This window comes from Anolis carolinensis, chromosome 4 (genome assembly GCF_035594765.1).
Source record: "Anolis carolinensis isolate JA03-04 chromosome 4, rAnoCar3.1.pri, whole genome shotgun sequence".
Lineage (NCBI taxonomy): Eukaryota > Metazoa > Chordata > Lepidosauria > Squamata > Dactyloidae > Anolis > Anolis carolinensis.
The window spans coordinates 80,480,662-80,494,914 of record NC_085844.1 but is presented as its reverse complement, the minus strand read 5'-3'; the positions used below and the strand labels follow the sequence as shown (position 1 = coordinate 80,494,914).

The 14,253-nt window shown below is 39.0% G+C and overlaps 1 protein-coding gene and 1 long non-coding RNA gene across 2 annotated transcripts; both read right to left on the bottom strand.

Moving 5' to 3' along the window:
- Positions 1-1,932: 1,932 nt before the first annotated feature.
- LOC134298697 (hydroxysteroid 11-beta-dehydrogenase 1-like protein) lies at positions 1,933-3,447 on the bottom strand. Its single transcript, XM_062979758.1, has 2 exons — positions 3,043-3,447; positions 1,933-1,953 (listed from the first exon to the last, which is right to left on the bottom strand). The coding sequence occupies exons 1-2, from the start codon at positions 3,445-3,447 to the stop codon at positions 1,933-1,935; spliced, it is 426 nt and encodes a 141-aa protein (XP_062835828.1).
- Positions 3,448-3,710: 263 nt separating this feature from the next.
- LOC134298978 (uncharacterized) lies at positions 3,711-5,549 on the bottom strand. The gene is made up of 2 exons (XR_010006127.1): positions 4,292-5,549; positions 3,711-4,206 (listed from the first exon to the last, which is right to left on the bottom strand). It is a non-coding gene; the product is annotated as an uncharacterized LOC134298978 (long non-coding RNA).
- Between the last annotated feature and the right edge of the window lie 8,704 nt (positions 5,550-14,253).

Here is a 14,253-nt window from a genome sequence, read left to right as displayed (position 1 = left end):
TTTCAACTAATGGGTTCAACCCAGCAAGGATTTGTTTGTTTTAATCTTGTCATTCCTAAACTGAAGTCTCAGTGCCCTCTAGTGACCACAGATCAGCCTCCACCTTAATGCAGAGGCCATCTCCATCGTATAGCACTTTCTATTTTTATTTGAATGTGGAATATGTTTTTAACTTGACTCCCCCCTCCTCAATGTTGACATTCTGAAAACGATGAGGTTTCCAAGCCATGTAGTTTATTAGACAATACTATATTTATAATTTCTATTTTCAATATTTTCATGTTTTAGAAACTGAAGATTCAGAGCTTCAGCAACCACATGTGAAAAATACAACTGTAAAGTATATAAGTGGAACCCAGCACGTGAATATAATCAGTCTTCTGCATTCACTGGAGTTAGAGCCATAGGACCTCCACAGAAGTGGAAAATGTGAATGAAACCCTCGGTATTTTTTGCTTAAGAAAAAAATCTCTCTACGAATCTCTGACTCTGTGGCCAACTTCTGCTGGATGTTGAACATAGAATCACACTGGAGGACTAGAGAATCCTAGAGAGAATTTATGAATCAAATCTAAAAATGATCCAATCTGCAAAAGTCAAACCCACAAACATGGAGGGCCAACTGTAATGATGAACCTACTACTTCCTAGTGCTTCTCAACCTGTAGGTCCCCAGATATTTTGGCCTTCAACTCCCAGAAATCCTAACAGCTGGTAAACTGGCTGGGATTTCTGGGAGTTGTAGGCCAAAACACCTGAAGACTCATGGGTTGAGAACCACTGTCCTAGTGAGAGGACATTTCCAGTTGAGCAATTATTCTGGTGACTTAAACAGTCCAAAATGTTTAGAATTAGCTTTTTAAAAAATTGTAACAATATAATCATTTCTCTATCTGTTGTTAGAAGAGAGAAAAATATTCCCCCATGAGAATGGAGTAATATTAAAGCACCATATTAGGTATCATACTTGAATTTCTCCAACCCACTTAAGCAAAAGAGATTTTTTTATGAATTCAGTCTTATTCCTCCAGACCAATTGGTTAGCTCTGTCTTCCCCTACAGAAAGTGCATTTTCTTGTGGGATTTTTAATCAAGGTCTGAAACACCTTAATAAAAGACATTGATCATTCTTTCATCAAAGTATTTTTTATGTACCTCCTGAAATGCAAAAACTCATTTTAACATTTTGATCAGGCAGAATTCCATCTCTATAGTTTAGGAGAAAGTATTTTGGGGCACATTAGAAGTGTTTTTGGTTTTGGACATAGCAATACAATCTTTCTTTTTTCAGTCCAAATAAATTTCTATAATGAGAATAATTTTTTTTCAAGCCATCCTCAGCCCAAGATTTCGGTTTTAGGGAAAATACCTTTTTATCTTTCAAAAATGAAGATAAAGTTGCCCAGCTGCATCTTGCTCCAATGAATGATCGTAAGAAGGGCTGTTCTCAGAGTTTATATAACAAGCACTGAAAAAAAATCAGTTAATGGATTCATATCTTCTTTTGCCTCAGAGTGAACAAAAAGCTATTATCTGCAGACTGGGTGATTAAAGAGGAAAATTAATACACTTGCAGATTAAAACTGGATAAAGACCATGAAGTCTCATCAACTGCCCTATCATAAGGCCTGTCTACACCAGTGGTTCCTAACCTGTGGTCCATGGACCACCAGTGGTTCCTAAGAACTAAAATATGGTCCATAGCCTCACCATTACTTTACCGTTGCAATAAGAGTGACTGGTCTCGTAAAACCCTTTTATAGTGCCAAAGCAATGGGGAAGTTGGAAGGGGATAGGCTGACTACCCACAGAAGACATGACAACAAACCTCCTGACTGCTGCTTCTCCTCCTCATCCTCCTTGCTCCTGAACAGAGCTGTTCCATGTGGTGTCTGGAAGTGAGGGCACCTTGGTGTCTTCATTTTTAGGCCTGTTACTGGGGGTATTCGGGATGCTGATTCAGAAAATTACATGGGATAGACCACATCAGCTTTAGATTATTAAATATGGTTTTCTGTGAGTGAGCAGATGGTGACTACTGGATGGCATATGTTCTGTACCAGAAACTAGAGCTGATGTGGTCTAGCTAATGCAATATTTGCACCATTGTTTTCCTTAATTAAGATTGCTAACATTTCACCCCATAGGTAGTCTATAGCTATTATACTTTCAGTTTATAAAAAAATAGATCTGGGAATGATCTAACAACCCATTGGAATGGTGAAATACATATATATGGTTTTTATTGATTTGAAAGCCATTTATCCATCAAGAATGCCTCTAGAGCAGTGGTTCACAACCTGTGGGTCCCCAGATGTTTTGACCTTCAACTCCCAGAAATCCTAACAGCTGGTAAACTGGCTGGGATTTCTAGGAGTTGTAGGCCAAATATCCAGGGACCCCAGGTTGAGAACCACTGGTTTAACCTATTTATTACGATTTATTTATTTATTTATTTATTACAATTATAGATTGCCCTTCTCACACAAAAGGGGACTCAGGGCAGCTTACAAGTTATATGTACATACAATTTATTATATTATTAGCAAAGTACAATATAAGGATTATATATAATTATATTGTACTTTACGATTATACTGAAATATTATTAGTAATATGACATGTAATATATAATATACAATTAAAATAGTGTATTATTATTATATTGTATTTTATTATAATATTATTCTCAATATTATGTGCATATACATTCATATAATATTCATATAATATATAATATATATTATATATATTAATATAATATTATTTTATTATAATATTATATATAATATATAATATTCATATTATATATAATATTCATATTATATATTATATTCTTATGTTGACACAAGAGACATGGTGGAGTCTTCCTGGCCCCGCTTCTTCACTCTGGCCCCAAAGTGGCAGTTAGTCCTTGGGGGGAAGGACTCCCATCTGATGATATAGGAGACATGGTGGGAGGCTTTGGATTGTGCCTTCCTACCTAGCAGAAAGGGGTTGGACTGGATGGCCTTTGGAGGTCCCTTCCAAATCCCATTCCCACCTGCATGAGCCAACGCAGATGGTCCATGTCTCCAGCCCATATCTCAAAAGATGATGTGCCAATATGGTTGAGGACCACAAAATCCAAACCCCCAAATTGCTCCGAGGTGAAACGGATCAGCTTTTCTGGCTCAGCAGGAGAAGCCATATCTGCGACGAAGTAGATGGCCTTCTTGGCTCCCAGCTCCAGACATTTGGCCATCACTTTCTGCAGCATGACCTTTCTCCGGGCAGTGAGAACGATTTGCACACCGAACTGGGCATAGTGGTAGGCCATTTGTTCCCCGATCCCATCTCTGGCACCGGTCAAGAGAACCTGGGCTCTTGGCTCGAAGGTGTCTCTCCAAGAGGCCACCCAAATGGCTACAATGCCAATGACTGAGAGCAGAAGCCCAGCAGCCCTCATTTTCCTTCTCTCAAAGTGTCACTGCAAATAGAAATTTGAGCCTCTCTCAGGAACAATGGCAGCCTCCATTTCACTCAATCAGAGCAGTTGAGTTCTTAAAATTGAGTTCTTAAAAAGTGACTTGTTGCTTTCCAGTTAAAGTGGAAAACTAGAAATATTCCATTTTTCTTTATGTCGATGATATAGTTATGATTACTTACACTCCTTTGGTTATATGTAGATGGTTGAAACTGTTTAGGTGTCAAGGACAGAACGCCACAAGATTCAAAGTAACAGAGTTTATTAGATTACAGAACTCAAAAAATGCCCGTAAAACACAAGGGCCAGGCAGTATTTGCCTTTAGGAGCAAAAAGGGACAAAAATAAATGTTCAAAAGATAAACCGGATTAAACCGGAGTTTAATCCGGGTAAAAACAAACTGCTTGCTTCAGCCTGGAGATAAACAAAACGAAAGCCAAGGAACAAAAGATACAAAGAATGCAACTAATTGGCAGCAGATTCCTCTCTGCTGCCAACACTGTGCTTAGAGTAACTTGCGTCGCTCCCACACACACACAGCAGACAGGATTTCCAACACGAGCAGATCAGCCAAGGATTGTAGCAGTAGAGTAGACCAGTTCCGTTCCGTAGATCAAAGCCAGAAGCAGACGTTTGTAGTTTTCCAAGTCCAAGAAGGGGGGAAGACAAGCCGTGGTCAGTTCAGTCCGAGTTTTCAAAGCAGGAGATGGCGTCCGTCAAGAAGACGACGGAAGGTCAAGCTAATAAGAGTAAGCACAGGTTTGCACAAACAAATGCCCACACAATTCCTCCCGCCGTCTGACCCTGAATTCCAAAACAACTTACGTCTCAGCACAGGAAAACACACCAGTCTTCAGGAAAGCGTCCCACACACACAGATCCCAAGCGTTTGTCCAGATTACCTTGCCCAACGCAATTTGCAATTGCTCCCAAGCCCCATTTTATGCCAGTTACAAATCCTCATCACTGTCAGCTGTCCTCCTTAACCCGGGCGTTTCCTCATCACTTTCCTCGTCAGAGCTGGAACACCTCTGACTACGCCCAGCAGCATCTCCAGCTGTGGATCCCGTCCCATCCCTCCAGCTAAGCCATGGGTCTAATCCTGAAGGTCCCCATTCATCTTCTATCCCATCATGGCCAGTGGCACCCAATTCCTCCCTTACCCGAGTCCAATCCATCTCATCCTCCTCCGAGCTAACCAGCCCCTCCTCCATTCTCTCCGTAAACCCCTCGAAAGACTCTTCGTCAGATGGTGCTGCAAATATGTCTCGCAGTCTTTTTCTCTCTCGCTCCTCGAGAGTATCTGACTCTCGAGGAGTCTTACGCCCACGTCTGTCAGTAACAGAGCCATGAGGCTCAATCATAACATTAGGTTTGTAACGTAGAAACAATTTTATTTTTATTGTGTTATTCATTAGAACCTTAAATGAACTATTATAATTCTATGAAACAAGATGGAAAGCTCGTTCAGAACTGTACTGTCACCTCAAAACTGGTATATTGACATCGTCTTTTGGCCACAGTGAATCTAAGTTTGTTAGAAAGGAGTCATTTTTTAAAAAACATAACACACTGACAGTTCCTATATCTGCCAAATGAGGATTAGTTCATGCTGAACGAAGTGTAATTATTATTAGCTTTGCTCTTTGGTCTAAAAGTTATTGTTAAGTTGTATAGTTGAAGGCTATTGTTAAGTGGGTTTCACAACGTTTTTGATCAGTATTGGGGGGCATCGGTCCATGGAAGCAAAAAATGCAGCTGGTTCCTATGCATTTTGAATTTTTGACCTCTTTTACCTCAAGGATATGATGGAGCTAAACTGATCCTAGTGCATCAAGGATATACAGATGCTATATCTGATAGCTGGGATTACGATTCGTCAATCTAATACTTTTTATGCCTTTTTCACACTTTCATATTTGTCACTTCCAATGTACCTGATAAATCTGTCAAATATCAAGATAAGAAGAACATTTACTCAGGAAAAATTTAATGTTTTCCCTTTGGCAGATTTGGGTGGGTCAGAAAATGGGGACATCTAAACAAAATAGTGTGTTTAGTTGTGACTGTATGTTGAAGATTTATTTGTGTGCTCTTCAATTATTCCAGCTATATGTTCCACTGTTAAAAATCAATGAACGGAAGGTCTTTGCAAAAAAATGTATTGTTTAATACTGCTAGATTTGTATCTTTCAGATATTTTAATTTGTTAGTGCTTTGCAATTGGAACATGCAAGGCTTAAAGACTATATAGAAAATTACCGAAAACCGGATGATCCATAGGAGTTTTAGATTCTATAATGCTGTAATGAATTATTTCTTGGGTTTTAACTGTGTATTATGGCAAATTGTTGGAGCCCCCGGTGGTGCAATGGGTTAAATCCTTTTGCCAGCAGGACTGCAGACCAAAAGGTCAGCAGTTTGAATCCAGGGAGCGGGGTGAGCTCCTGTCTGTCAGCTCCAGCTTCTCATGAGGGTCATGAGAGAAGCCTCCCACAGGGTAGTAAAACATCCAGGCATCCCCTGGGCAACATTCTTGCAGACAGCTAATTTTCTCATACCAGAAGCAACTTGCAGTTTCTCAAGTCGCTCCTGGCACGAAAAAAATGACAAATTGCTAAAGTACTATAAACTTCTGTTCTAAATTGAGGGAAGTGTGGTCTGGATCCTGGAAACCAGATATTAAACCCTCTTTTAGCCATAGAAACCCACTGGGTGGCTTTGAGGAAGTCATACTCTCTCAGACCCCATATGATCCAGTTTCTTAATCTAGGTTATCTGCTTTGAACTGACTGTATGGCAGTGTCGACTCATATGATCCAACTCAAAGCAGAAAATCTGGATTCAGTAACTGGATTATATGACAGTCAAGATCCAAACTCAAGCCTCATCTAAACTGCCACATGAGACCAACTACAATCTTGCATGATGCTGCATATGATCCCATTAGATAATGCCAGCGTGGAGTGCGGACTCCATATTCAAGGTTGAACCACACACAATGACAATTGCACTCACAACATTAGATAAATAGTTGAAGGCTACTCTCACCTCATGAGTTGCTATAAATATATTTACAATTTCTATGAGATGAGGTTCACAGGTTGCCCACAGAAGAATTTCTTTCCTTTCTCTCACAAAAGCATTCTTTACAAGCATTACATCAGTCAATATGACATTTTGTTGAACTTTAATCACAAACATATAACTTCATGGAGGTAACATAATGATCTCGATTTTAAAAAATCAAAGATCACTGCTTGCTTTTCTTTGTTAATAATTACAGTGTTGTGTTATAAAAGAAACTTTTCTGAGGAATTATAGATGTCCTGGTTAGAATGAATCAGAATCAAAATGAGATCTTCCCCAATATATATATCTCATTTATTGAATGATGGACTATGACTTTGGAGGTTCAAATCCTGTTCAACTATGGAACCCACTCTCATAGTCTCAGGCCCCATCTGCACTGGCATATATGCTAGTTTCTGAATCCAGATTACCTGCTTTGAAATAGATTATAAGGCAGTGTAGACTCATATAATACAGTTCAGCTGGATTAATACAGAAACTCGATTAAATGGCAGTGTAGGTCCTACCTCCGAGGAAGGCAATGGCAAGCTTCTTTTGAGCAGATCTTGTCAATAAAATGCTGTGATAGGGTTGCCTTGGGTAAAGAATAACTCGAAAGCAAATAATAGTAGCATCTCCACCAACATCAACAATGGTATATCTTTGTAAACAAAATAATGTTCCTGGCCATCTTCAACAGGAGCCGTAGTACCATGGGAAGAATAAGGACAAGGACTCACACTAGAAAAAAAAATAATTTGTTTCATTGGACTAACAACATGTACATATGAAATGCTCTCGGTCCTGCCTCCATCTCAAGCATGATTTGTGGGCCAAGGGAGAGAGTTTTCTTGGTGTTGGCCCGCCGGCTTTGAAACACCCTCCACAGAAAAATTCGGCAAGCCCACACACTGCAGCACTTTCAGAAAGAGTTAAAAACGTGGTATTTACAGCAGACTTTTGATAACATTTAAGGCAGTAGCTAGAGTGATTGCCAATTACTTTAGCACTTTATGTCTACATTCTGATTGGTATACAGCTGGGACACTAAAATGATTGTACAGATTTTTTTTAAATTAATGGATATAGCTACATTTTATTATTTTATTTAAATTGAGTCTACTTTTGTTAATTTTATATGTGTGGTTTTATATATGTGTTATCAATTTTAAATGTTGATGTACTGCATTTTATGTACTGAGCACATGTGAATGACAAAACACAATGAAAGAGAAACACAGATAGGACTGTGTTGTCGAAGGCTTTCATGGCCGGAATCACAGGATTGTTGTGTGTTGTCCGGGCTGTATGGCCATGTTCCAGAAGCATTCTCTGCTGGCGTTTTATCCACGATTGTGTGCTGTTTTGTAAGCTGCCCTGGGTCCCTATGTGAGATGGTAACAGTTATTATTATTTTATTGTATGACACAGCAAACAAGATAGACATGCTGGATTTCATATCACAAAATCATAAGTCGAACACTTCCTCATAACCTTTGAAGATGCCTGAGATAGATGTGGATAAAACGCCAGCAGAGAATGCTTCTGGAACATGGCCATACAGCCCGGACAACACACAACAATCCTGTGATTCCGGCCATGAAAGCCTTCGACAACACAGTCCTATCTGTGTTCCTCTTTCATTGTGTTTTGTCATTCACATGTGCTCAGTAAAGGATTCAAGAGGCTGCTGCTGTTTACCTCACCTGTTGCCGAATAGTATAGCAGGATAAACATGTTTCCATGGAGTAAAATATGTGCATATGAAATGAAACAAACAGGTTCGATATAACCCTATTCTTTTCTATCTCAAGCATCATTGTATTCCTTATAAGCAACACACTGATGCAACTTAACACTGAAAGTTTCTCCAGCCTGTCTTCATCATCTCAGTACTGATTCTGCTTAACAACAGCAATGCCTTCTACCTAGGCAGAGGATGAAAATGAAAGGGAACCGATTTGAACTGGTGTAAAAAGATTGCAAATAGGAGTTTCTTTGTCAGAGGTTTTCTTAGTTCAGTGGTTCCCAACCTTTGGGCATCCAGGTGTTTTGGACTTCAACTTCCAGAAATCCCAGCCAGTTTACCAGCTGTTAGGAACTGTGGGAGCTGAAGTCCAAGGTCTATAGGTTGGAAACCACTGTCTTAGCTGAAGTATGTCTGTGTCCCTTGAGTCCCGCCTTTCTATACCACAAAACGGAGAATGAAGGTGCAGACTCTGATTAATTCAGTTCCAATACAGACCATTACCTCCAGAAGGAGGCTTTTGGTAAAACTAATACACTCATTCACATTGTTTATTGTTGTTATGTGCCTTCAAGCCATTTCCAGCTTAGGTGACCCTAATGTGAGCCGATCACATGGTTTTCTTGGCAAGACTTGTTCAGAAGAGGTCTCATAGGATGAGAGTGTGTGATTTGCTCAAAGCTACCCAGTGGGTTTTTCCTGGCCAAACCTGGTCTCTATCGTGCCCAAGAAATATATCCACACCAAATCATGACCATTGTTCACAATCCTTCTGCTAAGTACCCAGATAATGACTATACTGCTCCCAGTTCTGCCGAAATCAAGTGGTTAGTTGTTCAGGAAAATTCAATTGTGAAGGCATCAGAAATAATATGCACCAATACCTCTTCTGCTTCAGTCTTGCTGCTACTAATAGCTCCTCTGTAGAATAGGTCTCATTTCTGGAAATGAAGCCTTGTTACATAAAAGCCTGATTGATATGAGTTTAAGGTAGGCAGGGGAAAATGTTTGTCAAAATTTGACATCAGCAGTGTGAAAGGAAAGTATTTTTGTTTAAATCAGTGGGAAGTCATAAATGCCAGTGATGAGGATGGGAGAAGATTAAGCTTCAAGAGACTTCAAGATAACAAGATTACATGAATCTTTTTTTCCTGTCATGTGGTTATCATCCCAGCTCTGCAATCTCAACCATCACACAAATTTCAGTGACAGACTTCAATGCAACACAGCCAGGGCTTAACTGGAGGCTTCACATTTAATTCAGATTGCAAACTTCCAGTTTTGCCATATTGCTCCCAGAAGCCTTTCTGGTGATCCTGGGGATTGTGGTCCATATAAGTAACATTTCCAAATTGTGACTAAAGGTTTTGAATTAAGAAAAGAATTGTTTCTGAACTTGAATATTGAACTTGGATATTCCTGGATCTCACTTCCTGCTTAGATGCATTTTTATGCAGTTGAGGCTAGTGTATGATCCTGTCTATGCTGCCCTATATCCCATGGTCTGATCCCAGATTATCTGCTTTGACCTGGATTATATGAGTCTACACTGCCAGATAATCTTTTAGAAAATGCCATTTATAACCTTTTGGGAAAACAACTTTTGGAGATCAGAACTTTTTAGAAAAGCATGGCCTTTCAGAGAAGAGCCAAAAACTCTTTAGAGTAAAATCTTCTCTTGTGATATACAACCAGATATAATTATGCACAGCAATTGTTTCAGTTGTTAGACTGAATAGTCTGTTATCTCTGATCTGTTAGGAAAACAGATTTTGCCAGTGCACAAAAACAGCAGAGCTTTAGAAGTGTTTTCTGTGCCCAAAATATATATTCTATCCCATAAAACAACTTGTTTTATATCATGCACTCAAGAGACGAAAATGAAGTAGACTTTGATTTTAAAAAAAAACATATTTGGTTTACTCACAGTAGACACAGGTTAAAAAAACCTTACCAGTCCAGTTTCAGATATGTTTGAGATAATTTTTTGTGCCATCTGGTCAGGACATCTCTTACAACAAAACAGCTATCAACAGAGCACATAGTCAAAAGGAGAGAGAGAGAGAACATGTAGTCCTCAGCCCCTTTTATAACTTCTCAGGAACCATAGAGTATAGGAAGCTGCATACCAGAATATACATACAGGAAACGGTAAGCAACAACATAGATAAACATTACCAGGGAAGATTTGAAGAAGGTTAACATTTCCAATATAATCTGGGATAAGAAGATAATCTGGGAACAGATCCTGGGATACAGGGCAGTCTAGAGGGGGCCTAAATCACTTGCTTTATTCCTCAAGGTATCTAATCTGGCCACCATTTCATATGCTATTCCACAAATTAGATTTGTAGGGCTGTCCCTTAAATGTTGTCAGAAATGACAGCTGGCCCGATTTGCTGCAACCATGTTTCCGTTGCCTGGGCTAGTTATCGTATACATGTGGTCCCACCTTTAAACCAGTTGAACTGGTTTCTGCTACATTTTCTTGGAGCAATTCAATGTAGGGTTGTCAGGCTCCTGTATCTTTAATGCTTGTGTAGAAGAGAGGCTTTCAGCATATGTTGCTTGTCATACAACCAGTAAACAAGCAACAACAGGTGCTGAAATTCCTTCTTCCACCAACCATTAAAGGTACAGGAGCTGTCTGCAGTTTTCATTTTAATAATCCTAATTTTCCATTCCATGATGTCATTAGCATGCTATCACATTTACAATAAGACAGATGGAAAGACAGGAGGAGAAGGGAGGTGAAAAATCTACACTGATCTACACTGAACTTTATCCCAGAAACCGATCCCAGATTATCTGCTCTGAACTGGATTATATGAGTCTACACTGCCAGTTAACTTGGGATAAGCAGATAATTTGGGATCATATTCTGGGATATAGAGCATTGTGGAAGGGGCCTTAGCCAACATCACTCCAGTTGGGGAACGATGGCTGCTAGACACCTAAACTGGATCTGCACTGCCTTATATCCCAGGATATGATCCCAGATTATCTTCTTATTCCAGATTATCTGGCAGTATAGATTTATATGATCCAATTCAAAGCAAATAATCTGGGTTCGGATCCTAGGATACAGGGCAGTATAGATCCAGCCTCATAGACTGCTGCTATGAAGAGGACAGGAATAGGAGAGTCAGGGTGGCCGTCCACTGGCAGGCTCAACACCATCAGATAGTCAGGCTTCCTTTTTCTTCCTCTGCAGAAGCCTAGGGGCTGGCGATAAAAAACCATCCTAGAGCTGATCAGAATTTGACACTCTGGATCAACCCCAGCATAAGATGTCTGTGCAAGAAAAAAGACGACAATTCATCAGTTGGCTTAGGAAATGTCAACCCTGAAATTCCTATCCAAATTATATCAACGTGACTGCTTTGTCAATGCAGTTCTAATGCCATTCTAATTTTACTAATTGCCTTTTTAAAAGTCATGATTTTTTCCCCTAAATGTTAATACTGTTTGTTTTTCATTACGTCCAGAATAGTAGAATTTTTTCTTTAAAGATATAGATTGAGAATTCAAGATTTGAGATGCTTGGGACCAAATGTGTTTTTAAATCAAGATTTTGGAATACCTTCATTTGCATATTTGTACATCATGAGATATCTTGGATATGGGCCCCACGTTTAAACACAAAATTCATTTATTGAAGATAATTTCATACAGTATTTTAAAATAATTTTGCATACAAAGCAAAGATTGTATACATTGGACCATCAGAAAGCAAAGCTGTCACTATTTCAGACACCCACATGGATCATTTTTTGTTTTTCAGAATTCCAGATAAGAGATGCTCAACCTGTAATATTTTTAATATGCTCTATTGAGCCTGTGGAACTTGGAACTAGCTATGCTTTACCTGTCTACCACTCTATGAATAAAGATGCATGTTTGAATCTTGATTAGATAAGCAGTATTGCTGAAGGCTTTCATGGCCAGAATCACTGGGTTGCGGTGAGTTTTCTGAGCTATATTGGCCATGTTTCAGAAGCATTGTCTCCTGACGTTTCACCCACATCTACATCAGGCATCCTCAGAGGTTATGGATGCAACCTCTGAGGTTGCTTGCCATAGAAGTGGGTGAAACATCAGGAGAGAATGCTTCTGAAAAATAAAAAAAATATAATACAAAGCAAATTGACAATACATATACTGTAATTAAGACTACAGGAATAGCTTCCAGAAGCTTTGGAAAATAAAGAAAAAAAGTTTTCCATTGAGGTTTACAAAAAGTGAGGGAGGGATCAGTCTGCAAAAGCTTAAGGAGGCAATTCCAAGAGTATGGGTTGGCAAGTGAGAAAGGATGAACCTGAGCCGAGGAAGAGCTTGGTTGGGTGATGATCTTAGAATTCCTGGAATATGATCTCAAGCAGGCTGCTCAAAAGAAATAAGGGGTGAAAGCTATGGGGAAAACTAGATTGTGTAGGGCTTTGAACATCAAGACAAGAAGCTTGATGTTCTGCTAAAGTCTTATCAGAGGAAGCTGAACGAAAAAGTTTGATTTTGACAACGCTATAAAGAAAAAATTGACATGACTTTTCTGCAGTGGGGAGCAAAAGACAACAAAGCTCCCCACTGCAGAAATGTCATTTCAATTTTTTCTTTATAATGTTGCCAAAATCAGACATTTTACACAATAAAGAATCCCTGAAGATGGCCATCCAGCCTCTGTTTAAAAGTTTCCAAGGATGGTGGAGGTTCCTTCCTTGGATACTTTGTGTTTTTCTTGCATGGCGGGGGTTGGACTAGATGGCCCATGTGGTCTCTTCCAACTCTATTATTCTATGATTCTAAGCTAATACTAAATCCCAGAGGAAATAGGTAACCAATGGAGATGTATTAAAAGAGGGGCAACATGTTCAAAATGATGGGCCAAAAAGATAATTTTAGCAGCAGAGTTCTGAATGGAAAACAGAAGACCACGGTGAGATAATGGAAAACCAGTCAAAAGAAAATTGCAATAATCAAGAAAGGAAATGACTAAGGCATGAACAAACCAAGGCTTTAGCAGAGGAAGCAGAAATAAAATGTCTGATTTTGGCAACATTATAAAGAAAAAATTGACATGGCTTTTCTGCAGTGGGGAGCAAAAGACAAAGAATAAAAAGTAAAACCACAGCTCTGTGCTTCCTTTATAGGTTAAATTGGAACATTATTAACAGTGAAGATGAATGTAAGTTGTAAAGGTGGTTTTGGATGAAAAATTGGTTGTTCAGTCTTTGCTATGTGGGATTTTAGGCGACAATGAAGCATCTTTGTGGAAATACATGCTGTAATACAATGTTCAATACAAGAGAAAGTTCTGGAGTGAAAAACAAAATGTTGTAACTTTTGGAAAATGGAAATCTCCGTAACCTTCTGGAGATTTTATTATCTTTGGAAAGGCATGACCTTGTTAGAAGTCATAACCTTTTGAAAATGATGCCATAACCTTTTTGGAAAATATCATTCATGCAAGACAATTAGGTTTATCAGCTGTTAAACTGATGAACTTAGATATCTTTTTGTTCTGTCAGGAACAAAGGTATGCCAATGCACCCACACACATATAGCAGAGCTTCAGTTGCCCACAAACATCTACTCTCCCTTAAAACATATTTGTCTTTAAATCATGCTCTCAAGAGACAAAAATAAATAGACTTCTTTAAAAGTAACATAGTTGGTTTACTCACAGACTTCATGTATTCCACATACAGGTGCTTTGTTTATCAATCCAATTACAAATAGAATTTGAAGTAATTTCTCTGTGTAGGTAACACAGGATATCGTTTTCAGACTCAATAATTCATAGTTCAAAGAATCTCTCTGTTATGAGAGTCTAATAGAGTCTCTGTCTAGTCTGAAAGTCCAATGAAGTCTCTAAGCATACTGTTCCCACTGAAGTCTAAACTGAACTGTTTCTAAAATGGAGTCTGAGCCCTGAACAAGCCCAGTTCTGATCACAATATCTGCAGCCCCT

Coding starts and splice junctions, on each gene's coding strand:
- LOC134298697 (XM_062979758.1), bottom strand. CDS start 3,447: ATGAGGGCTGCTGGGCTTCTGCTCTCAGTCATTGGCATTGTAGCCATT. Junction 1,954..3,042: donor ATCTGCGTTGGCTCATGCAG/GTGGGAATGGGA, acceptor TTTCTGAATCAG/CATCCCGAATACCCCCAGTA.